We start from the raw sequence: 25,939 nt of genomic DNA, 5'->3' as shown, positions 1-25,939 counted from the left end.
CTAGCAGTTTGAAAGCACGTCAAAAGTGCAAGTAGATAAATAGGGATCGCCGCAGCGGGAAGGTAAATGGCGTTTCCGTGCGCTGCTCTGGTTCGCCAGAAGCGGCTTTGTCATGCTGGCCACATGACCTGGAAGCTGTCTGCGGACAAACCCCGGCTCCCTTGGCCTATAGAGCGAGATGAGCACCGCAACCCCAGAGTCGGACACAACTGGACCTGATGGTCAGGGGTCCCTTTACCTTTACCTTTATATTGTTTGCAGTGTTTAGATATTATATAGATATAATAAACTTCCCCCAAATTTAAAAAAGAGGTTTGTTTTTTTTTAATTATGTTATCTTCGTCAGCTTTCAGGCTTCCCATAGGCAACTCGTTGGCCACATAATATTTGACTAATCCATCAGGCTCCTTCTATGTGCTTATCTTCTCTCGTGCCAGTTGGAAAAATATAAATACAGGTATTGGAAAAATATAGCAGTTGAGGTTGTAAAGGAGAATTATGATTTGTAGGCTCCATTGGGCAGATGTAAGAGAACAGAAACTATCTGCGCGAAAAGGCTGACAAGCAAAGAGCAAATTGCACAGCATTCCATGGCAGTTGGGTCATGCTGGCTAGGCACGGTCAACGGCTCCTTTGACGAAATCTTTTTCAACTGGCTACTGCTGCATCAACACCAAGAAATAGGTAAGTGACAACATACTGTGAATTAAAGTGGAAGGATTTGTGTCTAGGAATGATACGTAACCCAGGGTCTCACAACTCATCTTAAAGGTAAAGGGACCTCTGACCGTTAGGTCCAGTCGCAGAGGGAGCCGGCATACAGCTTCCGGGTCATGTGGCCAGCATCACTAAGTCACTTCTGGCAAACTAGAGCAGCGCATGGAAACGCCGTTTACAAAGGTTCTTTGTAGGGGAGTCCTCAGAGCCCCAGAGCACTTTCTTACTTCCAAGTCTGCCTAGAAGATTCCTAATCTCTGAAGGATTTAGGGATCCCTCTCACCACAGGCTTTAGCTCTGTTAATAATCTGATTCCCTTTTGCTGGTGTGCCATTGGGCTTTTTCACCCAGAACTAACCAAACCTCTTTCTTTGCACTCTTTAGTCCTTTTAGCTCTCTCATGTCCTTTTAGCTTCTTATAGGTGTTTCCTGAATTATGCACCTTCCTCCCTGGGTTCTATCCCAAATGCCTGTTTGTTTTAAAACCCTGACCTTCTGGTCACTACCATTGTTGCAGCATTGTTTGTTTGCCCCTAAAAGTCTTTCTAACATTTTTAAAAATTAAAAAAATTCCTTCCAGTAGCACCTTAGAGACCAACTAAGTTTGTTCTTGGTATGAGCTTTTGTGTGCATGCACACTTCTTCAGATAACATTTTAAAGTGTTTGGCACTTTAAAGGCAAGTTTTTAGAGTTGTTTACTCATTATTGATAAATAATGACATCACTGGTTCTTCTTTTCTTAAAATGACTGATTTTTAAAAATGAGATGGGGAAATAGTGCACTCAGAGAATTTTACCTTTCCCATCCATATAGCCATGTTAGACCCACAAGTGCAACAGAACAAGGCATTGTGAAAAAGTACTATACTTGAAGAGTGGAAAGTCACTTGTAATTCTGGTTGCAGCTTACAGAACAACAATGTCTGGGTACTGCTAGGAGCCAGCTGTCTCTTAATACCTGAATATCACACTCAGCTGAGTTGAAATATTAGATAAAAAAGGGAATGAGTGAAAAAAAGAGACATGTAGGGCATAAATGGCTTGAGGCGGCACAATTTTCTCCATATATAATGCTTCAAAACCAATACAATTCAGAAGAGCTTCAGTGCTGAATACACCACCACTTGAAACAGAGGGTTGCATTCCGAGTTACTCATACTTGGGGCTGAGTTATTGAAATTAGGAACATCGGCACCTGCCTTATACCCAGAGCCCACCGTTATCCACTGCTAGCACATTTGCAAAGCTAAGCAGGGTTTGGTATGGTTTCAGATTGGATGGGGGGACCGTGTGTTGAGATTCCTGCATTAGAGGGGGTTGGACTAGATGACCATCAGGGTCCCTTCCAACTCTACCATTATATGATTCTATGATTCTACTTAGACTGGTAGTGGCTGTCTAGGGTTTCAGGCAGGAGTCTTTTCCCAGCCCCATCTGGAAACACTAGGGATCAAACTCGATACCTTCCAACATGCAAAGCAGATGCTACAGTCTTTCTGTCGGGGTTTGGGTGCTGGAGCTCCTCGTGCACAACTTGAACTAGTCATGCACGAGGTACCAGTTGCGGGGAAAGCGGCCAGCGTTCCGCGTGCTTTTGAGCACGGTCGCCGGCCAAGTCTCACAATCCGAAGGAAGCTGAGTAAGCCAATTGATGACTCCGAAGGTGTATGAGTTCCTAGTTGCCTTCTTAGTGAAAAGTTGCCTCGTGAAATAGAATATACCCTGACTCTGAATAGATGGACCAACTTAGGAAAAATAAAATTTTACTTTAAACCTTTTACTCCCCCCTTTTACCCCAAAGGAAGACAGACACCGGTTGTATCTTTAGTGGCTTCGGCAGAACCCGCATAGGCTCGTCCCCTAAGCTAAGTTCACCTAAGCTTAAAGTCCCTGCGCGCCCAATCTTCCGCGAGGCTAGCTAAATAACACTAAAACCGAAATATCTTCCGCGAATCTAGCCCTAGGCTAAACCTAAAAGAAACCTGTCTAAGGCTAAACCGAATGATCTTCCGCGATCTAACTCTAACTAAAGAAAAACCCATCCAACCCGTCCAGCCCGCTCCCAATACCCTTAAACTAAACCCTGAACTTAAACTAAGGTAAAAGAACGTCGACTGACTAAACCAAAGAAACCAAGGAAAAACGTGCCTAAGCGGGGGTGCCTCTGCCTTTTATTAGGGAACAAACGTGACATCATCATCAATGCCTCAACCAATAAAATCACTGTTGCTGCCCTCCAAAAAGGCGGGAAGCAAGTTTAACGCTCATTAACAACTTTGAACATGACCGGAACTATAAAATAAAGGCGGATTAATCTCATAAGTGAACCACACTATTCATTCATGCTTTCACTTTCGCTTTTGCGCGTAGTTATACCAAAAGTAGATCTCGAAAACCTCATTAAATAACCAAATAAATATGAATCCATGGCGGATCCGTGAAACGTATTCCGACATATCATCTTTCTTTTTTTGTTTTAAATTAAATTATTTTTGTTTTAGTTATATCAAAGAAAGAAGGTTAAAGACATCAAAAGCATTTGTCCTGACATAAACATTACCATTTGTTTTGATATAGATTTTGATATAAACACTACCAACATTATCCATATTCACCTTTTCACAGGAATAAATACTTGTACAATAATGTAGCAATAAAGTCATGAAAATAACAAACCACTGGCCGAACATAAAAGTGATCGATCCGATACATTGTAAACTTTCTAGACATATATATCATGCAGCGTAAAACAACAAATCACGTCATAGGCATATATACTTTCGCGTGCAGCGTAAAACAACAAATCACTTCCCAAACACAAGAGAGGACCTGATACAGGCCCAAAATTAAAAATAATGGATAACGACTGCCCAAACATAAGAGAGGTTCCGATCCGGAACCCAAAATAAAATATAACTAGAGCTGGGGCTTCATAGCCTACCCAGACCCCTCCCCCATTTTTTTAATTTTTATTTGGAAAACTGAGGAAAAAATGGATAAGGTAAAATAAAAGGTTCGTGGCTCTGGGGCTACAGAATCGAGGGAACTTTCAGGATGGATAGATTCTGGACTTACCACAGCGACCACAGGTAACGGGGAACTAGGGTCCGATTCCAGAGAGGGGATTTAAGCCACCTAAGTAAAGGTGTCCCAGCCATGAGAGAGGATTTAAGCCATCTACGTAAGGGTTTCCAGCAAAAGCAGGAAGCAGAGTGGAAGGAAAAGCTGGGAACCTGGTTTACTGCCAAAGGTAGCATATAGAGGGGGATTTTTTCAAAAGAAAAGGGGTACCATGAGGGTAGGATGCCACCAGACTTGACATATATACTTTGAACAAATCCGAGAATGACCAATACTTTGACCAAAAGAAAGCATTTCAAATAAAGTATACAAGCGTCAAAACACACATTTTAGACTACAACTTTTGTAAGCACAACGTGGAGATTTAAGATTCTTGAAATAAAACATATATGCATGAATATGTCTATGACTAGAACTGCACAAAGGCGATACTGAGACCTTACATAAACATTTCCATATCATCAAAATTGTGACGTTCTAAGTGGAAACCGTTGCAGAAAAGCTTTGTATACATAAACACCCATATCATTAATTATCAAGCTATATTGAAAACACATGTAACATGCGAGGCGGATATTTCAAGAAGCATACAAAATTGAATATGTAATTTTTGTAAATACAATAAAAGTACAGGACAGTTTTAGAACTGCAAAATACACTGGAGAGGAAAATGAAGACGATGAATGAGTTGCCGGTCGTTATCTACTCAGGTATATATGATCCTGGAACTCAGGAAAAGTTCATGGAGCACAGGAAAAGTTCCTGAATAAAGTTCTGCATACGAGGGATACAGGAACACCTGTAGAGGAAAGAAGGTTAAGCAAGCAAATCATAGCGATCTGCTAATGAGTGTGAGAAAGAGTGAAACTGGAACAAATCCAGGCAGCCAGGAACCAGAGGCCGCCCAGAGGCAAACAAAAGGCCTAGGCAGTAGGAGGATAATGCAAACTGCCCAGAACTCAACTGGTGCTGTTTGTTGAGCACTTTTGAAGAATTGCTGCACTTGACATTGGAAACCGGTGCAGTCAAATAGTGAATTAGATATTCTCAAGCTGGTTCTTTGGCTCTCCAAGGGCGCACACACCTGGCAGGCACCCAAACAGCCTTTTCTTCAAGGGCAACTGCAGCATACCCACGACCCCAAGTGATGAGTGGAACCGGTCCTCGCCATTCGATGTCAGGCAAGAGGCGATAAGAGACCAAAGGTCGAGGAAGCTGTTCTTCTTTCTTGAAGTGGAGATCCACTGGGGAATGAGGTTAGGGTTAGGGAGTCCACATTGAAGGGGACCCATTGGAACAATTCTTTCGTTGATTTTTCTCAGGTCTTGAAGTAAACGCCATTTTCCACTTTTCTTCTTGATGACGAAGATTGGAGTGTTCCAAGGGCTATTAGAGGGTTGCACACGGTCCTGGTGTAGTAGCTCTTTGATTAGGGCCTCTGCTGCAGCGAGCTTTTCTGACGTCAGCGCCCATTGGTCGACCCATACAGGGGGTCCTTCCTTCCATGTGAGTGGAAGAGCATGTACTGGCGCTGATGCAAAGGCCCACATCAAAAATGTGTATGGACAACAGTTCTTGCTTTAGATAATAAGTCTCTACCCCAAAGGGTGATAGGCACATCCATAACAAGTGGACGGAGCTGCACCATGGAGCCTGAGTCTGACTGGAAGGTAATCGGATGTACGCTCTGTTGGGCGGGTTCGAAACCTCCGACTCCGAAGACTTCCTAGGTGACAGTCGTTGCCCACTGGTCAGGCCAGTCCTTTCTGGCGATAACGGTGACATCTGCGCCCGTATCAAGAAGACCCTTGACCTTTCGTCCACCCATTTCTAAGACGAGGTGAGGGCGTTCTTCTGTAATCTTGATTAGCGCCATTGCTGCCTGAGGAGGCAATGAGTCTACAGGAGCTGTAGGCGTGGAAGTAAGCAAATAGAGTCTGGCAATTTCCAATCCTTTTGTTAGGACACAAGGAACTGTTGAGAATCCTGGAATCAGCAACTGTGATGAATCTGTGATTCGAACTAGGCCTGCAGTCAATGTGACTGTGGCAGGGAGGCGATCCATCCTAGGCAGAATAAGGCAAATTGAGGTATCTGGGAATGGACCACGAATAGATGTTGGCAATTGCTGAGCAAACCATGGATTTGAAAAGTAACAGTCCTCTGTTAAAAAGAGTGGTATACCTGGGACAGAAGATTCCTCTTGTTCCTCATTGGCAGTGTCTGAAGACATCTTTCTGGTTTCGGGTTTCTTGCACTGCTGAAGTTGGCAACTTTGAAGCTGCTTTGCGTTAAGTTGACAAACTTGAGGTTCTTGCTGTTGAACCCGCTGGCATTCAATTAGTTGTGCATCAAACTGGCAGGATGGAGCTTCTTCTTTGACACAAGGCAGTCGAAGTTGTTGTTCCTGATAATTGTTCGGTTGAGGTGGACTGAGATTAAAAGCTGGAGGTGACACAAAGGTGTGGACATTGCTAACTGGAGTGATGTTTAAGCTTCCACAAGAGGGAGCTGGCTCACTCACTTGTATTCTTTGGCCACATGGAAAGTGATCATCAGCTGGGTTGCTACCTGGATATTGCTGTTTCATCAAGGGCAAATGTCCTTTAATGACAGATTGACCTTGACTCGAAGGTGAGTAAAGCTCAGGTGCTGCAAGGTTGACCTCAGTAGTATGTCTTTTCAACGTTGAAGGCAATTCTGCGATCAGAGACTTGACTGTGATTGCTTGCTGTGAAGCAGGGGTGACATCAGTAGGAACTGAAAGGCAATTAGCAGGAGGTGAATTGAATGCTGTGTTCTCTGCTGGAACTCTTTGGATAGGTAAGGCAGATGATGAAACCTCTGGAACCTGAATGTCTGAAGAGGTCACATCTTTTCTCTGGACATCTGAAGAGTAGACATCTCTCTGGATCACTCCTTTTTCCTGAGGACCTGGATAAGGAGTAGCGTTGTTCATCTTTCTGGGATGGCTGACCTTCATGATGTTCTTGAGCTTGCACCCTATTGTTTTACCGGGGCCGGGGCGCGGCCCGCAGAACCGTTTCCCTGAACTGGAGATGAGGTAGGTGATGTATTCTGTGGATTCAAACGACAATCATTCGCCCAATGAAATCCTTTTTGGCAGATGGGACATCTCTCTGGTGGCTTGGCAGAAGGCCTTGGTGTTGCCGTGCACTGCGACCTGAAATGTCCATCGCCTCCACACCCATAGCACTTCTTGACTGGCGTAGAGCTGTCTTGACATGGCATCTGTACTGCGGCTGCCAAGAGTTGTGCTTTGTAGGAGTGGGTACCAACATTCTGGCAGACGCGTAGCATCTCAGTCAATGTGGCATCTGGACGAGCTGCAACTGCTGTTAAGGCATTCTTGCAGTCATCGTTGGCATTTTCAAAGGCGAGTTGTTTTGTCAGCATCTTTCTGGCATTACGATCTTCTATCTGGCGTTCCACTGCAACAATCAGGCGATCCACAAAGTCCCCATAAGGCTCTCTTGGACCTTGCCTAACTGCAGCGAATCCTGATACTGAGCTGGCATCTGTGCGATTGGGTAATCTGCGCCAAGCTTTGACTACGATGTCTGCTATGGTGACGAGTGCAGCATCAGGTATGGCTAGCTGTTGATTGAGATTGGAGTAATGTCCTGATCCTGTGAGCATATCTTCTGTGGCGAGTGGTGTTGCACGTCTGGCTGCTACTTCTTTCCACTCTTGCAGGCACAGAAGAGCATCTGTAGGTGACAGGAAGGTACGAAGTATTAACTTCCAATCAGATGGCAGAAGTCTACTAGTGGACAGTCCTTCAAGTAAACTTCTAGTATAAGGAGCTTGAAGTCCATTTTCGCGTATGGCTTTTCGCAGTTCACGTAGTGTTTCAAAAGGGATGGCTTGATATCTTGCAGGTTGTCCTCCATTTGCACGAATCACTGGAAAGATGTGCATTGGATCAGCACTAAAGTCTATTTGTCCCAAAGCTGCTTCCAAAGCTTGAGTTCTGCAGATGGGTTGCATTGCTGTTGGATCTGTAGATGGCATCAGTGAGTTTAAATCTTCTTGATGCTTTCCAAATGGTGAGCCACTAGATGGTGCTAAAGAGTCTTTGACATCTGGATGCCTTGAAGATGGCTGACTATGAAGACAAGATGGCTGACTTGAAGTTGGATGAAGACAAGATGGCTGACTTGAAGTTGGAGCATAAGGTTGTAGGCTCTGTACTGCAAGTTCTGGCATCTGGATCATCATCGTTTGGCTTTGCTCTTGCCTTGGAATCTGCATTAGCATTGGAGGTGCTGAAGGGTTGGCAAATTGATGCTGTGCTGCTTGCATTGAAGCTTGGATTGCTGTTGATTGGAAATCAGCTTGCTGCAAAACTGGAGCTGCTGGCTTAAGCGCGGCCTGCAGGGCAGCAGGGTTTGCTGGCAAAAAAGCTGCTTGCTGCTGCTGCTGCTGGATCGCTGGCAAAAGCGCGGCTTGCGATGGAGGAAGCGGGACCGTTGCTTGGAGCGAGGTCCGCGGCTGCTGCTGACTTGAGATCGCTGGCTGGTAAAAGGCCTGCGATGGCTGCTGAGCGACTGGCGGTGGGGCAGTCCGCGGCGGGGCTTGAAAGGCCGACGGCGTCTGCTGCACCGGCACAGGCGGCAATGAATCTGGCAATGACAAATTGGACAAGGGCGAGTGTGTGTACGACAACGGGGCCTGAACTGGCTGCTGCGAGGGGGCCGAAAATGGCACAACCGCAAGCGGCAGCACAGGGGCACTATTAAAAGCAGTATTTCCCAAATTCACTGTTCCATTAAGCAAAACATTTCTTGGAGCGATTTGTTGAAAGCAGTTTCTTACTTTGCTCCATACCAATTGTACAGGAATTCCGATTTTCGGGTTGGCCATAAATTCTAACCCGATCCTTTCCCATGAAGCTAGATCTTTCGTTCCCTCCTTAGGGACCCAAGGGCAAACTTCCCCAATAGTTTTAACTAAAAGCTCTACTTCTGATTCAGAGACAGGGTGACCATTTCTTTTCAAAAGGTACAATAAATCTTCACAAAATTTAACTTGAGCAGTTGAGAGTGAGGAGCCCATTTTTAACACTTTTCCAAAACTTTTCCTCCCCCACCCGTAGGCTTCTACTAGGGGACACCGGTCCTACCCGTAGGCTTTAACCGAAAAACCTGGCACCCGTAGGCTTTAGCCAGAAAACCTCCACCCCCACCCGTGGGCTTCTACTAGGGGCTACCGGCCCTACCCGTAGGCTTTGACCGAAAAACCTGGCACCCGTAGGCTTTAGCCAGAAAAACTTTCCCTCCCACCCGTAGGCTTTTGGGAGACACTGGCCCTACCCGTAGGCTTTGACCGAAAACCCTGGCACCCGTAGGCTTTTGCCAGAAACCCTTCCCACCCGTAGGCTTTAGGGAAGACCTTACCCTGCCCGTAGGCTTACATTAAACTCCTTGCCGCTCTACCCGGGGACCCCTTGGGGCAAATTTTACTCTATTTTGGGCAAGCGGTGGATTCGCGCTACTGCAGCGAAATCCTGGATAAACCGGGCCGTTATACCTCACCTCTCAACGTCTGTTTGTCTTTAACCGGAGTCTTCGTGGAAGCGATTTTCGACTACGCTTCGCCTCAGAGAGGGGCACCACTTGTCGGGGTTTGGGTGCTGGAGCTCCTCGTGCACAACTTGAACTAGTCATGCACGAGGTACCAGTTGCGGGGAAAGCGGCCAGCGTTCCGCGTGCTTTTGAGCACGGTCGCCGGCCAAGTCTCACAATCCGAAGGAAGCTGAGTAAGCCAATTGATGACTCCGAAGGTGTATGAGTTCCTAGTTGCCTTCTTAGTGAAAAGTTGCCTCGTGAAATAGAATATACCCTGACTCTGAATAGATGGACCAACTTAGGAAAAATAAAATTTTACTTTAAACCTTTTACTCCCCCCTTTTACCCCAAAGGAAGACAGACACCGGTTGTATCTTTAGTGGCTTCGGCAGAACCCGCATAGGCTCGTCCCCTAAGCTAAGTTCACCTAAGCTTAAAGTCCCTGCGCGCCCAATCTTCCGCGAGGCTAGCTAAATAACACTAAAACCGAAATATCTTCCGCGAATCTAGCCCTAGGCTAAACCTAAAAGAAACCTGTCTAAGGCTAAACCGAATGATCTTCCGCGATCTAACTCTAACTAAAGAAAAACCCATCCAACCCGTCCAGCCCGCTCCCAATACCCTTAAACTAAACCCTGAACTTAAACTAAGGTAAAAGAACGTCGACTGACTAAACCAAAGAAACCAAGGAAAAACGTGCCTAAGCGGGGGTGCCTCTGCCTTTTATTAGGGAACAAACGTGACATCATCATCAATGCCTCAACCAATAAAATCACTGTTGCTGCCCTCCAAAAAGGCGGGAAGCAAGTTTAACGCTCATTAACAACTTTGAACATGACCGGAACTATAAAATAAAGGCGGATTAATCTCATAAGTGAACCACACTATTCATTCATGCTTTCACTTTCGCTTTTGCGCGTAGTTATACCAAAAGTAGATCTCGAAAACCTCATTAAATAACCAAATAAATATGAATCCATGGCGGATCCGTGAAACGTATTCCGACATCTTTCCCCTAATTTAGTTACAGCAATACCTCTGGTTACGAACCGTCCTCCTTACGCACACTTCAGGTTACGAGCTCCGCTAACCCGGAAGTAGATGCTCCTGGTTTTCGAACTTTGCCCCGGGATGCAAGCGGAAGTCACGTGCCCCATTAACGAAAGCGAGTCTCAGGTTAAGAACGGTTTTGAGTTGAGAACGGACCTCCGGAACTAATTAAGTTCGTAACCAGAGGTACCACTGTACTGGACTAACTTAAGTGCATTTATTTCAATGGGTTTACTCTGAGTAGAACTTAGTTGGATATAATGCAGAATCAGTTGATTTATTGTGCTTTCGTCGGATCACATCTGGAATACTGTGTCCAGTTCTTGGTGCCATAAATGTGGACTCTCCTTCCTTGGAGGTTTTTAAGCGGAGGTTGGATGGCCATCTGTCATGCATGATCTAGTTCAGATTCCTGCATTGCAGGAGGTTGGACTAGATGACCTTTGGAGTCCCTTCCAACTCTACAGTTCTATGGTTCTATGATTCTACCACCTCACACATGACTGAGAACCCTCTGACAGACATCATTCTGAGTGCCCCTTAACAGCTAGCACAGCCGTCTTATCTTGGCACCGAGGTTCTGGCAGCTGTCCCAATTTCAGGCAGCTACACTTGATCCACTCCAGGAAGTACGTACGCAATCTCTTTGAAAATACCAATAATGCACATCCAGCTTTAATCCAAGTACATGACATGGAAGGTTATTTGCATAAATCAAACAGCAGAGCTGAAGTATAGTGATCTGAGCTCAACAACTGCAGGACAGAAGAGCAAATCCCCAGGACATTTCTAACCTCAGCCAGAACAGCTGAGGTTCTAAACCAGGGTGATCCAAATAGCAGTGCTCAAAATAAAGTGACGCTAGTTAGCAGGGTGGATTTGATTTAAATCAAACTGATTTAAATCATGATTTAAATCACGACTTAAATCATGTTTTAAATCACGATTTAAATCACCAGTCAGTAAGGCTCAGGGTAGATTTAATTTTTTAAAAAAATCCGTTTAAAAAAATAAATAAATCCACCCTGAGCCTTACTCACTGGTGTTTTAAATCGTGATTTAAATCATGATTTAAATCAGTTTGATTTAAATCAAATCCACCCTGCTAGTTAGTAATATAGAATCCTAGAACTGGAGAGCTGGAGGAGACTCTGAGGGTCATCTAGTCCAACCCCCTGCAATGCAGGAATCTCAACTAAAGCATCAGTGACAGGTGGCCAGCCAATCTCTAACCTCCAGTGAAGGAGAATCCACAGTTATGTGCTCCTAAACTGGTTCAGTCATCTTCTTTTATTTCTGCCAGAATAACTGAGCTTTTGTAAAATTTGCTCCAGAGAATTGGTGGAGGGAGAAACTTATGTAATATAGTAAGAAACTGTGAATATATGCACGAGGTAAGTAGGTCGGCAGTTCGAATCCCCGTGACAGGGTGAGCTCCCGTTGCTCGGTCCCTGCTCCTGCCCACCTAGCAGTTCGAAAGCACGTCAAAGTGCAAGTAGATAAATAGGTACCGTTCCGGCGGGAAGGTAAAAAGCATTTCCGTGCACTGTTCTGGTTCGCCAGAAGCGGCTTTGTCATGCTGGCCACATGACCCAGAAGCTGTATGCTGGCTCCCTCGGCCAGTAAAGCGAGATGAGCGCCGCAACCCCAGAGTCGTTCGCGACTGGACCTAATGGTCAGGGGTACCTTTACCTTTACCTAAGTATATATGGGGTGGTTTATCTGACCAGAGATCATGAAAAAGTCCCACATAGCTGCACAGGGCACAGAAACAATGATCCTCACCACCAAAGCAATTTTCAGACATTCTCTTCAATTCTACAGCTCATGAAACCAACAATAGCCAACACGTCAGACTGCATGAGGCTCCAATGTACACAGTCACACCAATCTACACATGAAACCATTCCTTCCTTCCCTCTTCTCTGAGAGAAAATACTGCTGAACACATACAGGCAATGGGAATCAGGGGCGTAGGGAGCCGCTTTGCCGCCCAGTGGCGGCAAACGCGGGGCACCCCCTGGGGGCGGGGCACTGCTCCATAGTGTGCATGCGTCGTGACGTCACAGCCCACGCAGCATCCCGGATGTACTGTGCATATGCGGACATGCACAGTTCACCCAAGATGGCGGGCGCGAGCGGCCGGCATCCCTTCCATGCAGTGGCATGGCAAGTTTTAAGGCTGCAACGCGCGCTGATGTTCACGCGCGGCAGCTTTTAAAGTTGCCGTGCACCAGTGGCGCTGATTGCGGGGGTGGGGCACCGCCTCAAGTGTCACCCCCCCCCCAGGGTGGTACCCAGGGCAGACCACCCCCTGCCCCTTACTCCGCCCTCTGAGTTTCTTATGTGTACTGAAGGAGCGGTTTTTTTTTTTTTTTTTTTTTTTTTAGAAAACAACAATCCTACAGCCTGTTTTCTTCAGTTTTTTATACAGCTTCAGACCAGGCCAAAGGAAGAGCTCTCCTTCCACTTAGCATGTTATTCCTCAGACCTGATAGATCTCAGATGTGTGCTGAGGATACAATATAAGCTAAATACGACTTCAACCTTCTGGCTTGAGATGGGGGGGAAAATCCAGTTGAATTATTATCTGAGCAATCCCTAGGTAGCCCACAAGGCCTGCCAGTCAACCAGGGGTGGGCCAGTTCTAGGGGTTTGGGTTTGTTTTTTTTTTACCTCCTGGTCACTTGTCAGAAAACTGTGTTGGTTGCCAGGTTTTATTTTAGTTTTCAGTAAGACTGTCATGGTTTGAGAAAAAAATCACCAGCAGCATTTTTACTTGCTGCATAAATCCATTCAAATACAGTAAACAGCCCATATCACACTGAGCTCAGCCCAGGATGGCATTTCACAAGCTATGAGATTAAGAGACTGCCGGTGCTCTGCAGCTCTTCTCTCTCTCTCTCTCTCTCCATACACAAGATAGACTGCACTTTTCCAGGGGAGAACTTTCCTGGGCCAGCAGGCAGCTGAGATAAAATGTTGCTGCTTCTGATCTTATAGTGGGGCTTGGGTATGGTGCAACCCCCCCCCCCCCCAAGCCCAACAGACAGAAGCTCATGTCAGCAAAAATATCCCCCACCAACAAAAGTCCATTTGCCTGCCAAAAGGCAGCCTGGCAGACAGATGAAGATCTGACAGGCATAACCTTTAAAAGGGATGGGGCATGTCATAGGCTGCCGGATCACACCCTCCAAAGCCTGCTTGGAACCTGACTGTGCCACAGAGGAACACGACACACATAATGGATTGATATCCTTTTGGGAAAAATCAAGCCAGCCCCTTTGTCCCCCTCAGTAAAATATTTGAGGGGGCTGCCCCCCCCCCCGCCAGTTGATGGACATTGACATTCAAATGGTATATGTGCACCACATCTTGTGATTGATTACCATATGTACAGTGGGGCTCCTCCCCCCATATTTTATTCAAGTTGGCACCCCTGACCACCACGTATGTTCTAGCACCAGGTTATATTGGCTGGAGTGGGTTTATTATCCCACTCTAACTGCATAGTCCTCTGCACTTGTATACAGTGGTACCTCGTGTTAAGAACTTAATTTGTTCCGGAGGTCCGTTCTTAACCTGAAACTGTTCTTAACCTGAAGCACCACTTTAGCTAATGGGACCTGCCGCTGCGCCGCCAGAGCACGATTTCTGTTCTTATCCTGAAGCAAAGTTCTCAACCTGAAGCGTTATTTCTGGGTTAGCGGAGTATGCAACCTGAAGCGTATGTAACCTGAGGTGTACCACTGTACTCAGAAGTAAGGTTATGACTCCCTGGTAAGCAGGGCCATGCTATTTTGTACCTCCCAAAAGAACCCAAAATTTGCTTCTTCTTTTTGTAAAACTGAAGTTGTCTTGTAGAAAAAATGAAAAGCACAAAACACTGAAACTGCTAAATTTAGTTTAAATGGCAAGAATAAGTAGTACAGCGATCTTTGATTACAAAATCTTTGTCTACGAAAGAAAACCTTTTGGCACACAAACCATTCTGAATAATCTCGTGAACTGCGATGTTAAAATTTAACTTTCTTAAATATCTCCAAGTCAAAATCTCACTTTGGGCGTCATTTCCTCGAGCATGTTCAGCTGATATAGTTGTCAAGCCCCCGCTCGCGCACTCCCCAATTCTCTCATCGCTTTGCATTGTGTTACATCCCATGACCTAACATTTGACACAAGGGAGCGGGTTGAGCACAGGGAAAGGATGCATTTTCTGCTCGGGTTAAGCTTGGTCGACTTCGTTGGGGGCAGACTTCTGAGCCAGGTGTGGGTAGGTGGGCGGGATCCGGCGGCAGTGTCCGTGCAGGGATCCAGGGAGACTTAAGAAGCCTGCAGCCATGGAGTTTAAATCAGCCTCACTAGGCAAAGCCCTGAAACAAACCAACCAACTGCGCGCCTGCTGCGTTCCTTTCCAGCCGCAACTTTCGGATGCTGCGCTGCCAACTTTGTCGCTGCTGCTGCTGTTCTTGTTGCAAAGTTTAAACGGCGCCTGTCGTTTTAAGAGGCCGGATCCGGGCGGCGGAGACACGCGGAGCTTTGCAGCAGCGATTGGTTGGCGTGGCAGGAAGGGGAAGGAGAGGCGCTTTCACGCTGGTTTGTTGTCTCCAGGCGCAGGGTAAGAGCGGGGCTGCCCTGCGGCGCCTTATAGCTGCCCGTCCTTCCTTTGCGGGGCGTGAGTGGGAGGGTTGCCTCTCTGAACCCCCCACCCCCCACTCCCACCCATGGGCTTCTGGCAAGGGAGCGCAGCGTTGCTGCTCTCCTGCTGCAAAGCGCAAGCGGTGGCCTTCGTTCTGCGCAGATAGGTTTCCAAATCGGTGCAAAAGGCTCGTCGGTCTGCTGGTGCGCCGCAGCTGTTGTGGCCTCCCTCCATATATAGATATATACAAATATGTGTGTGCATGTGTGTACCTTTGTGTCTTTCTGTCTTTCCTGGCAGGTTTGCTCGTTGCCACAATGGCCCAGAGGGCCTTCCCGAATCCTTTTGCAGACTATGACAAATCCTTGGCCACGGGATACTTTGACTCTGCAGGGAGGGTGAGTTTTGGTGTTGTTTTAAAGCTTTGCTTTTTGCACAAATCTGTAGCGGGAAAACAAGGTGGAAGAAGTGGTTTGTGTGATGACTGATAAGAGTCATAGAATTGTCAAGTTGGAAGGGACCACAAGGGTCTTCTAGTCCAGCCCCCTGCAATGCAGGAATATCTTGCCCAACGTGGGGCTCGAACCCATGACCCTGAGATCAAGAGTCTCATGCTGTGCCGACTGAGCTATTTGCAACACTTTGATTCAGCATTAGTAATAATCGACCTGATCTAATCCTGTTCTGAATTCTCTTTTGTTGTCTTATTTTGAATACTGCCCCCTCAGATAGTAATTTCTAACCTCACTGTTTGTTTCATCAATAGAGTCACAAGGTGCTTGGTTTCTAACTAGGAATGGAAACCTGTAGTTTTACCTTCCAGAACCATCTGCCCTGTCCACAGGGCCGGCCCACATGTGAGTCAAGATGAGGTGACTGCCTCGGGTGGCAGGACCCACAAGGGCAGCAGATCCAGCCTCCCAGGAATGCCTGCTGGTGCTGCGGCTGCCACAGTGGCATCGACGCCTGTGGCATGCGCCTTGGAGGCCGGCTCTTCTGCCTCCTGAGCACCCCCTATGCTGGCCTCTTGGCGAATAGGAGGAGCTGCTTGCCTCCCCCCCCCCCCCCGTTCGTGATGTAGATTTTCACTCCCTTCTTCTTCCTTGTCGGTGGGAAGGGGTGCCATTTTCTGGTTCTCCTCAGGTGCCATAATGTCTTGAGCTGGCCCTGCCTGTCCACCTCCATCATTCAGTTCCTCTCTCAAAAGTACCAGTGCTGATCACTCCCATTATGGATTCACAAGTGTGGGGGAAATTGTGTGTAGCAGGCAAGAGTTTTCAAGCTGCTAGGAGGTTTTGCACGTCAAGAAAAAAGGCTCTGTCAGATGCACATGTTAAGCTCAAAAGACCTCTTTGGCTAATGAAGCTAAATCTTAGCCTCAGCTCCTGGATCAGAGAAATGCAATTCCATGGTGTGCTTTAATAGTTCTAAAAGGGTGAAATTAATAAAGAAGCAAAGGCATCGTGGGGAGGGGGGAGAAACTAGGTTACCTGCTGAGTCTCAGGATTGAGGATTGGAGCCACTGACTTGATTGCTCTTTACAGACTAGGAGTGGTGGGTTTGAACTATTCCTCCTGCGCTGTAAGTATGCCTGCATGTGCCAACCTGTATGTGTGCACATGTTTGCTTACAACGAGAAGGAGGAGTCAAGGGAAAATTCTGGTTTCCCAGTGAAGTGCTCAACGCCCCTTTATCTAAGCCAGGCTTCCTCAACCTCGGCCCGCCAAATGTTTTTGGCCTACAACTCCCATGATCCCTAGCTAGCAGGACCAGTGGTCAGGGGTGCTGGGGGTTGTAGTCTCAAAACATCTGGAGGGCCGAGGTTGAGGAAGCCTGATCTAAGCCAAGCCGATTTTATTGTTGTTTTACAACAAGCCACCATACAATTTCAGTGGAAAGGTCACCTAATCATTTAGCTTCACACTAAGCATTAATCTTGAGAATAAAGAGGCCTGCCTGCATATATTGCTTATTCCTTAATGAATTTGAGATTAGGAACATGGTTTCCATTTTACTATAACTGCTGAAAAGCTAAGATGAAAAGAACTGAATTATCTTCAGAGAAGGGTGTGGCATGAGAACTTGTCCAATAAGCTAGAAATTGTAATTGTTCTGTCACTGCCCCTAGGCATGACACACTGTGTCACCGCTTCAAGTTTTCCATATAGGGGGAAAAATTGCTATAGGATTTTTGGCCAGGGTAGTGAATCCTTTTTAATATCATACATCTCAAAATAATAACTTCTAGGACATTCTGTTGTCATAACAGTGAGGTAGTCTATATAATGACATTGTCAGTATTATTGCAAACAAATGCAATTTAATGCAAGCATTTAGTTTTAGACCAGACATTCATTTGAAATCCATACTAGCTGAATTTGAGGCTCCTTACAGGTTGCCTGCGTCTGATCCCTAATAAAAGTCCTGTTCAGACACGCACACACAAACACCTTCCAACTGATGGCATTATGCAGGACTTGCTGAGACTGTTCAGTGGTTGCATCATAAGTTTAGTGCTTGGGGTGGGGGGGGGGCCTGTTAAACTGAATGGACTCGCCCAAGATTTTTGGAACTGTTGGCTCGGGTCTCTAGCAGGCAGGAGTTACCGCGGTGACCCATCCAATCTTCGAATTTCTCATCCGTATTATTTAATTGACACCACTTCACTTTCGCCTTTGGCAACAGATGCATACCGTATTTTCCGACGTATAAGACAACTGGGCATATAAGACGACCCCCAACTTTTCCAGTTAAAATACAGAGTTTGAGATATACTCGACCGCAGATTCTCCACCCGGCGTATAAGACGACCCCCTACTTTTGAGAAGATTTTCCTGGATTAAAAAGTAGTCTTATACGCCAGAATATACAGTAGATGCTTCAGTGGGGAAGGGCTGAGAGGACCACTCCATTGAGACAGATTGGTTTTAAGGAGTTTTACTATGGCCTGCAAAGTCATTCTGCAAAGTCAGAATTTATATATTTTGTCAAAGCGAAAAGGAATAAACAAAATGTTAAGGTTCGAGTAGTAAACTTCTGCAGCTCGACAAACCACAACAAAATAATAATGATAATAATAATAATTAATAATCTATTGATTAATGCTTGCCTTATTCAAAAGTGAAATCATTACTTAACACATTTTCAGACAGTATAATTAAATGCAGAATAACTGAGTACAGATGTTAAAAAAATTGTGATATGAATGTGATGGGTCAGCTGTGTTTCACCCCATATCTGCCCTTATAAAACAGGGGAATCTGTGTCTCAAAAACTACATGTCGGTGAGTGGAGATGAATTCTCTCCTGCCATGCCTCCTCTTTCACAAGTATAAAGTGGAGCCCTCCCACTCCCAGCTTTATATGTGAAAAAAAGAAAAAGGAACAAACTGCCCCATCATATCTAGTTTGGCCGCAGCGACTAATCTTTCAGGAGTTCCTTTCTATGTTAAGTCCAGCAGTGTGGAAGCTCCATCTTTGCTGTTTCCTGGAAGCTGGAGATTCCAGTGTTCCTAAGCAGTGAAGGAAGGAGCCACGTTGTGGTGGCAATAAAGACAAGGTTGGAGGAAGCCCCAGAACCTTGGCCGTTGCTTACTTGGCATGTAAACACCACCGTACATGGGGTTCTCGTCTTTCAAAGTTCTGCGATGTAGCAATCACTTTCCAGGACCCCGAGTACCAGAACCATTAGACACAGCAGCACAGAGACGTCATTTTTTGATGCAGTAAACATTTAAAGTGATACAATTAAGGAAACGCAGTCAACTTGGCATAGGGCTTGGCTGATGCCCCCGGCACCCTTGACTATGCTTACGACAGCAAACACTGATGTATCTATCCCACAATGTCCCACGCAGCAACTTAACTTGCAGTAGATATGTGGCGAGTCAGCGCAGACCGTCAAACAGCATTGTAATGTACTGTTCCCATACTTTTTCTTTTTGTCAAACTGCAGTCAACTAGCAGAATCTACTGTTTAGAATTTGAGTTGGCTAGAGGGGTCCCTGAGGGTATAGCACAGCAGTGCTATAGCCTAGAGGTAATAAAGGCATGGATAACCAGGTTACCATTGGGGGAGAGAATATGGCTTTCAATATTTATGTCTGGGTTCTTAATCATAGCTATTTGGACAAAAGCTTCATTGAAATCAGTGGGGCTTCACTCCCAAGTGAATGAGTTTAGGTATGGAGTGATCGCGAGTAGGGCTTTTCTCGGTCTCTTCCTAATTATTGCTGTGCCTGAGTAATAAGCTCTTTTATTTTCTCGAGGTTGCTGAAAGAGGTCCAGCTTTCTTTAAAAAGTGCTGAGCGCCTTAAAGCACTTATCCCGCTATGCTGTTTTGCTGCAACTTGATAAGCCGCAGTGTGTCTGCTGAGGCATAACAACAGTATTTCTCTTAACACTCACAGCTGACTCCTGAGTTCACTCAGCACCTGAACAATAAGATCAGGGAGCTTCTCCAGCAGATGGAAAGGGGCCTGAAGTCTGCGGACCCCAGGGATTGCACTGGCTACACCGGCTGGGCAGGTAGGATGGTGGCACCTGAAAACGTGTGTGAATTAAATACATTTGCCACTCAGAGAAAAATGTGATATTAGGCGAAAGTGCAGCTGAGGGACACATCCTGCAGGGTAAGAAACTCAGATTTATAAGGTAATTGCCAAATGGCACTTTAAAACTATGTTACAGTCACCACAACAGAATGTCTACGTGCCATTCCTCCCCTGCCCCCACCCTTTTGCAAAGGGAAAAGCCCTGGTTTTTTGAGGATCAGCTAAAAGTTTTGCAGCTTTTTTTGCAAAGGGAAAAGCCCTGGTTTTTTGAGGATCAGCTAAAAGTTTTGCAGCTTTTTTTGCAAAGGGGGAAAAGCAAAGCTCCTTTTGCAAATGGGGAAAACAAAGAGGAAAAGCCCAGTTTTTATGAGGTTCAACTCACATTTCTGCAGTTTCTTAAAGAAAGGGAGCCTTTTCTACAGTTTCCAGACAGCTAATCTAATCAGCCAGTCACATGCCGCTGGGGAAACAAACAACCTCCCTCTGCAGCACATTCAACAATGGAGGGTGGGGCTGAAAGGGATCTGGGACTCTTATCTCTCTCCCGATCTCTTGCTGATCAGCTGCTGAGAGGGGTCCTTTCAACACCCCCCCTTTCTCTTTGTAAAATAAAAAGCATGATCCTCTTTTGACCCCTGGGCAATTCAGCTCCAGGGACCACCATTCGCTCCATAAGATGCACAGATATCTCCCCTTACTTTTTAGGAGGAAAAAAGTGCATCTTATGGAGCGAAAAATATGGTATTTGGAGCAGTTGTTTGTTCACAGAGCATTTGGACATCTCTTATGATATCATAACCACATTTTGCCTAGATGGTTCTCGAGATCCATGAGCCTTTTTTTTGCCTATGAATACAGTTGGATGCCATTTTGAATCAAGATGGTGGACTGAACCTTTTCAAACTGCCCTGATTTTACTCCCTGGTTTCAAAACTATATAGTTTTTTTTGGGGTGGGGGATGTGTCTTAGGATTCCTGAGCAATGCTGACTATAAGGCTGCTAGTTATGATGATGATGATTTTTATTGTTATGGTTCTCAACCAGCACACACATATATCCATAAAAACAATCCAAAATACATTCTAAAATGTAAACTATAAATATAAACTTTAAACTTTTTAGATAAAAGAAGATATCACTACTTTAAAAGGTGGGCTACAGCCGATTATAGCACTGGTTTGTATTTAGCTCTGTCCTGAAGTTGTGTGGGTACTGCAAACTAGATCGGACCGGATTTTTATGGCTCTAGCACAGAACTTGGCTACCTTTGCTAGTTATAGATAAAACAGTAGTTGGGCGGGTGGGGTTTGTAAATATATGTACTAATTTTTTTCTTTTAAAAACATTCATCTGCCAGGCATTTTTAGAAATCAGTGGGGGGTTATAAAATCAATCAAACTTCAGTAGACAAAAACGTGAAGCCTTCTGGTTTATTGTGGTTTAGTGTGAATCTGGTCTAGTGTTGGGACATGGTGCCTGATCACTCCGACTTCGCTCCTCCTCTTGTGAGCAGTTAAGTTTGGCTTCCTGTGATGTATGAATTCAGGATTGTGATTTGTTGATAGCTAATAAGCCAAGGTCCAAAAGTCAACGGCAAACCTTGGTTTAGGGCTGGGTAGGAACCTTGACTTGTTACGCAGAAACAAACCACGATCCTGCCTTGACATCTTTTGAAACTGGGCTTAATTGCAGCTTCCTGGTTTATTATTCCATGTCTTATCATGAGAAGCAAAGGTGCGATTGGGGAGGCATTTATTTACCGTGGAATTGTTAAACATTCTGCAGGCATCAGTTGTAGTGGGAGAAGTGGCTTTGCCACCAGAGAGGCAGGATTCAACTTGAATGGGGCAGAGAAGTGCCTCAACGCTGCTGCTTCTTGATTCTCTGCTTGCGGATTCTAAACTCACAGGCTTGTTTAACATGTTTGGAATGGAGAGTGAGTCTCTGAAGGATTTCCTCTGGGTCACAGCCAGGGAACTTGAATGTGTTGCTGTTCCAGGGCTTGCCTGCTCTCCGCACACCCCACCCAATCCTATTTTTGTTAATTTATTCAGTGTGGTTTCAGGTTATAAGAAATTAATCGGGCCAAGGCAACAGCATTCCATCTTAATTGCTTCTGTGGGAAAGGCTTGTTGAGCATCTCCTCATGTAGATAATCTCCTGGCAATCCAAAATCAATTGGCGCTTGTGTGGCAGCTAATAAGAGATGTTGGGAAGGAATGGTCACGGCTCTTTCCCTCACAATTCCTCCTCTGTAAAAGGGAACTGGCTGAGACATGGTAGCAATGATTTGGCATATGCTGGCGCTGGGCTTCGGAAGCATCTCTTCCTCTGATTGAATCTTGTCATTAGGCTGTTGCCCGGTGCCACCAGGCATCTATTATCGCTTTTCCTTCACAGATACGGTTTCTGTTACCATCCTTTCAGTGGGTGGATGTTCCTTAGCCTCTTCTGGGATCCTATCCCACAGGGGTGCATTTTTGTAGGGCCAGAGGCACCAGCATGTGAGGGCAATGTGTGGGAGGCCAACATTGCACATGTGAGCATCACGTTTCCTTCCCTAAGCTGGGCAGAAGCTTCTCGGGCTTTGGGAAGGAGGCACCAGGCTTTTAATACTCTAATTTACCAGGAACATTTCAGGGACTATCCAAGTCACCACTGCTCTCCCATCCTCTGATGGATGGTACAGGCACCGATCAGGTATTCCTCCCTGGTCTGAAGTCCCAGCATGCACTGCATGTGTTGGAAAAGAGCAACTGGCAGACGAAAGGGAGCAACTTGCATCACCTGGCCTGTGCTAAGGGCCTTGGCTTTCTGCCTCCAGCCCCATAACTGGCACAGCAGAAGGTTGTGGGAATGGTTTTCACCTGTTAAAGAGGCTGGCTTGCACACTATACTTGCCACACGAGAGTCGGCCCATCTTGCCACATGAGACACTGCTTGTTTAGAATATTGGCTAGAAAGCTTCCTCCCCAACAGGTAGGGAAAGCTGGAGCAACTGAATTCATTTATTGTTTTGTGTCCTAGCCTTTGTCCTTTGATGCTAATTTCCCATGCTCTTCCCCCTCCAAGGGGGCTTTCCTGAAGACTGGGATGCAAGATACTGAAGCCCAACAAGATCATCTCGTATCTTGCCTTGATATAGATGCCCGAAGTACCTGAAATTTAAAAACATGTTGACTATGGTACAAAATTGTTGTTTTAAAAAGGATTGTGTCTGATCCTTGCATTTAGTTGGCAACAGCATGCTTTCTGTGAAGATCAGGAATTAGTTCTTGAATCCAGTATTGGACTGGATCACTTTTTATCTGTAAAGCAACAAACTGAACAGCTACTTAAAGCAATCTAAATATTTACATGCCAAGTTGTTTCTTATGCAGTGTCTGCTGCCAAAATAAGATTGCAGGTGGCAAATCCTATTTGCATCTTAAATGAAAATCTGTTTGGCGTCTTATTTAAGTGGATATCTTTATCCGCTGCACAACTTCTTTTGGCATAATATTAAATTATGGTTGTATTGTTTTGGTATTGAGTTATTTTGTACATTCCTTTTGTATTTGTTATGTTTTAGTTTAAAAGCTTTTAATTAAAACAACTATACACAAAAAGGCTGCCACAGTTGGGCAAATTCTTTTTGTGAAGCTCTTACTGTGTGGAAACATCCAGTGGAGTTGCTTCTGCATGTTATGCTCCATGCCAGTGTTTGACAGGGAGTCTAAATACAAGAGAGGGGCACGTTCAGAGGAAGTGTATCCCCATCAAGAACAGGTGACCTCCCATCCACCTGGTCTAGGGAACCGCCCACTAATAGTGCCTCAGTCTTATCTAGACTGAGCTTCAGTTTGTTGGCTCTCGTTCAGTCCATTACCGAGGCAAGACAAAGATCCAGCACATCCACTGCCTCACCAGCAGATGTAAAGGAGACGTAGAGCTGTGTGTTATCAGCATATTACTGACACCGTACTCCATAACTCCAGATGACCCCACTCAGCAGTTTCCTGTAGGTGTTAAACAGCACAGGGGATAAAATTGAACCCTGAGAAACCCACATTGCAGGTTCCCTGGGGCCGAAGAGCACTCCCCAAGCATCACCCTCTGGGAACGTCCACACAAGTAGAGCAGAGCCATCCACCACCAACTTGGAGAGCTGCTCCAGAAGGATACCATGGTCAAAGGTATTGAAAGCCGCTGAGAGGCCGTGGAGAATTAACAGGGACACATTTCCCCTGTCTCTTTCCCGACAGAGGTCATTAAGCAGGGCAACCAAAGCAGTTTCTGTGCTAAAACTGGTCCCAAACCCCATTGGAAATGGATCTTGAAAATCAGTTTCCTCCAAGAATACCTGGATCTGGTCCATAACCACCTGCTCAAGAACCTTGCCCAAGAAGGGAAGATTAGCAACTGGCTGGTAGTTACTTGGATTTTTTTTGAATCCAGGGAGGGTTTCTTGAGGAGTGGTTTTATCACTGCCTGCTTCAAGCAGGCAGAGACCGTCCCCTCTCATACAGGCATCAATCGCCTCCCTGGCTCAGCCAGCTGTCCCCTCCCTGTTAGCTTTTGTCAGCTAGGATAGGAGCAAGGATCCAAAACACAAGTGGTTGACCTGACTGATCCAAGCACCTTGTCCACATCCTTGAGCTTCACTAAATGATGTAAAGATCATCAGAGCATTATTAGCAAATAATTTTTTTAAGAGTCCAGAGGGTCAGCTGCAATCATGCCCAACGCTTCTAGGGAAGGAAGTTCAGAGTTATTGTCGCCTGTTCCCCCAGTCTTTAAAAGATGAGGAATTGCAATTACGATATCGCCATGTCTTCCTTTAGGCTCAAGAAAAAAGTACTGACTGTCGAGATACTTTCCCCAGTGGCAATTTTGTGCTGCCAGGGTAAGCAACTACTCAGCTGTAGGTAGACCTTCTGTCTGTTAAGGACTCAGTGCTGCAGTGTTTTGCTTTCCCAAATCCTAGAAAGGTGGCTGGCTGCCTGCCAGCATAAGGCTTTCCCTTCTTAAAAACAGCTTCAGGTACACACCTTTGCAGACGTGACTGGTGGTAGCATACCTCTGAGCTGCCCTCATTGGAAATACTAACACTGAAACTGCCTACAGAGCGGACAAGGTTATTAACTTTAGCGAGAAATGGAAATTTGCCCTTAATATACATGCTGAATTGAATTGTCTGTGGTGTGAAGCTTTGGAGATTACCCATGCAAAATGAGAAAATGATCTAAATTTAAAACGATCCCCTGTATAGTAAAAGGTAATTTTGAAGGCTGTTCTTCTTTCCCCTTTTTCTTTTCTGCGCTGAAATCTGAAGACATTGGCTCTATTAATTTAGGCTTAAATACAGAGACCTGTGTCATCTTAAAAATGGTTAATAAGATGGAAAGCACGCTGCTAGGGATAAAATGAGAGTTCTGGAGTTGATGCAAGCCGCTGGCTCTTACTAGATTCACTGAGGGGGGCCCACTGTATGTTCAGCTCATGATTAAACCACACTGGTCCAAGCACTGCTTGAATTTGCTTTTAGATTTCTACATTACTATTTAAATAACTAAAGAAGCTTAGAAATACTGCCTTGTTAACTATTTCCATTTACAGTGGACGCTCGGGTTGCGAATGTGATCTGTGTGGGTGTGCGTTCGCTACCCGCAGTGCTGCATCTGCGCATGCGCGGGTTGCGATTTGGCGCTTCTGCGCATGCACGAGCACCGAAACCTGGAAGTAACCCGTTCCGGTACTTCCAGGTTCGGCACGTTCGCATCCTGAAAACGCACAACCCAAGGTATGACTGTATAATGTATATAGCACTTTCATAATTGCTTTGTGCCTATTAAGAAAACTAAGCGCTTATGAGGCATTCTAAGGGTATTCAAAGGCCTTCCAGTATGTTAATCTTGCTGTAATCCTTACAACAGTCCTGTACATTGGATTAGTGCTATGTGTTCATGTGTGATGCCAAGACATCGTTAAAACAAGCGCAGTTTAGTAAGGCAACAACAATCCACAGCTTCAGATCGAGATTTGCTTGTAACAGGCAAACCATAGTTAAGCAACTAGGCAGAGTTCACACATATAATGAACTATAGTTCAGCATTATGTGTGAACCAGGCCATGGTGAGTTCCTGGAAGATGTAATACTTGAACTGTAGACTTCCTGATTCAGTTCAGTCTTTGTCCACTTTACCAAACCAGCTCTTTTTACAGTCCTGCACCTACTTATCCTTGCCACAGTCCTATGAGCTAGTCTTATGATGGTGGTTTCTTGTTCTACAGCGCAGAACTAGAGCAAGAGATGTGACTTGATGA

The 25,939-nt window shown here is 45.5% G+C and overlaps 1 protein-coding gene across 4 annotated transcripts in view; it reads left to right on the top strand.

The window, feature by feature from the left end:
• Positions 1 to 622: 622 nt before the first annotated feature.
• The window catches only part of LANCL1 (LanC like 1), a 34,877-nt gene continuing 9,560 nt past the window's right edge, over positions 623 to 25,939 (top strand). The window contains exons 1-3 of one of the 4 annotated variants that reach the window (XM_033170847.1): positions 629 to 684; positions 15,380 to 15,477; positions 19,489 to 19,606. In XM_033170847.1, coding sequence (XP_033026738.1) covers positions 15,397 to 15,477; positions 19,489 to 19,606 — 199 coding nt within the window. In that variant the 5' untranslated portion in view covers positions 629 to 684; positions 15,380 to 15,396. Of the gene's footprint in view, positions 685 to 14,928; positions 15,059 to 15,340; positions 15,478 to 19,488; positions 19,607 to 25,939 lie in introns of those variants that run through there. The other 3 variants (XM_033170853.1, XM_033170861.1, XM_033170868.1) reach the window with 3 other exon arrangements.

Source organism: Lacerta agilis, chromosome 1 (assembly GCF_009819535.1).
Source record: "Lacerta agilis isolate rLacAgi1 chromosome 1, rLacAgi1.pri, whole genome shotgun sequence".
NCBI lineage: Eukaryota > Metazoa > Chordata > Lepidosauria > Squamata > Lacertidae > Lacerta > Lacerta agilis.
This window is presented reverse-complemented; position numbering and strand designations above follow the sequence as displayed.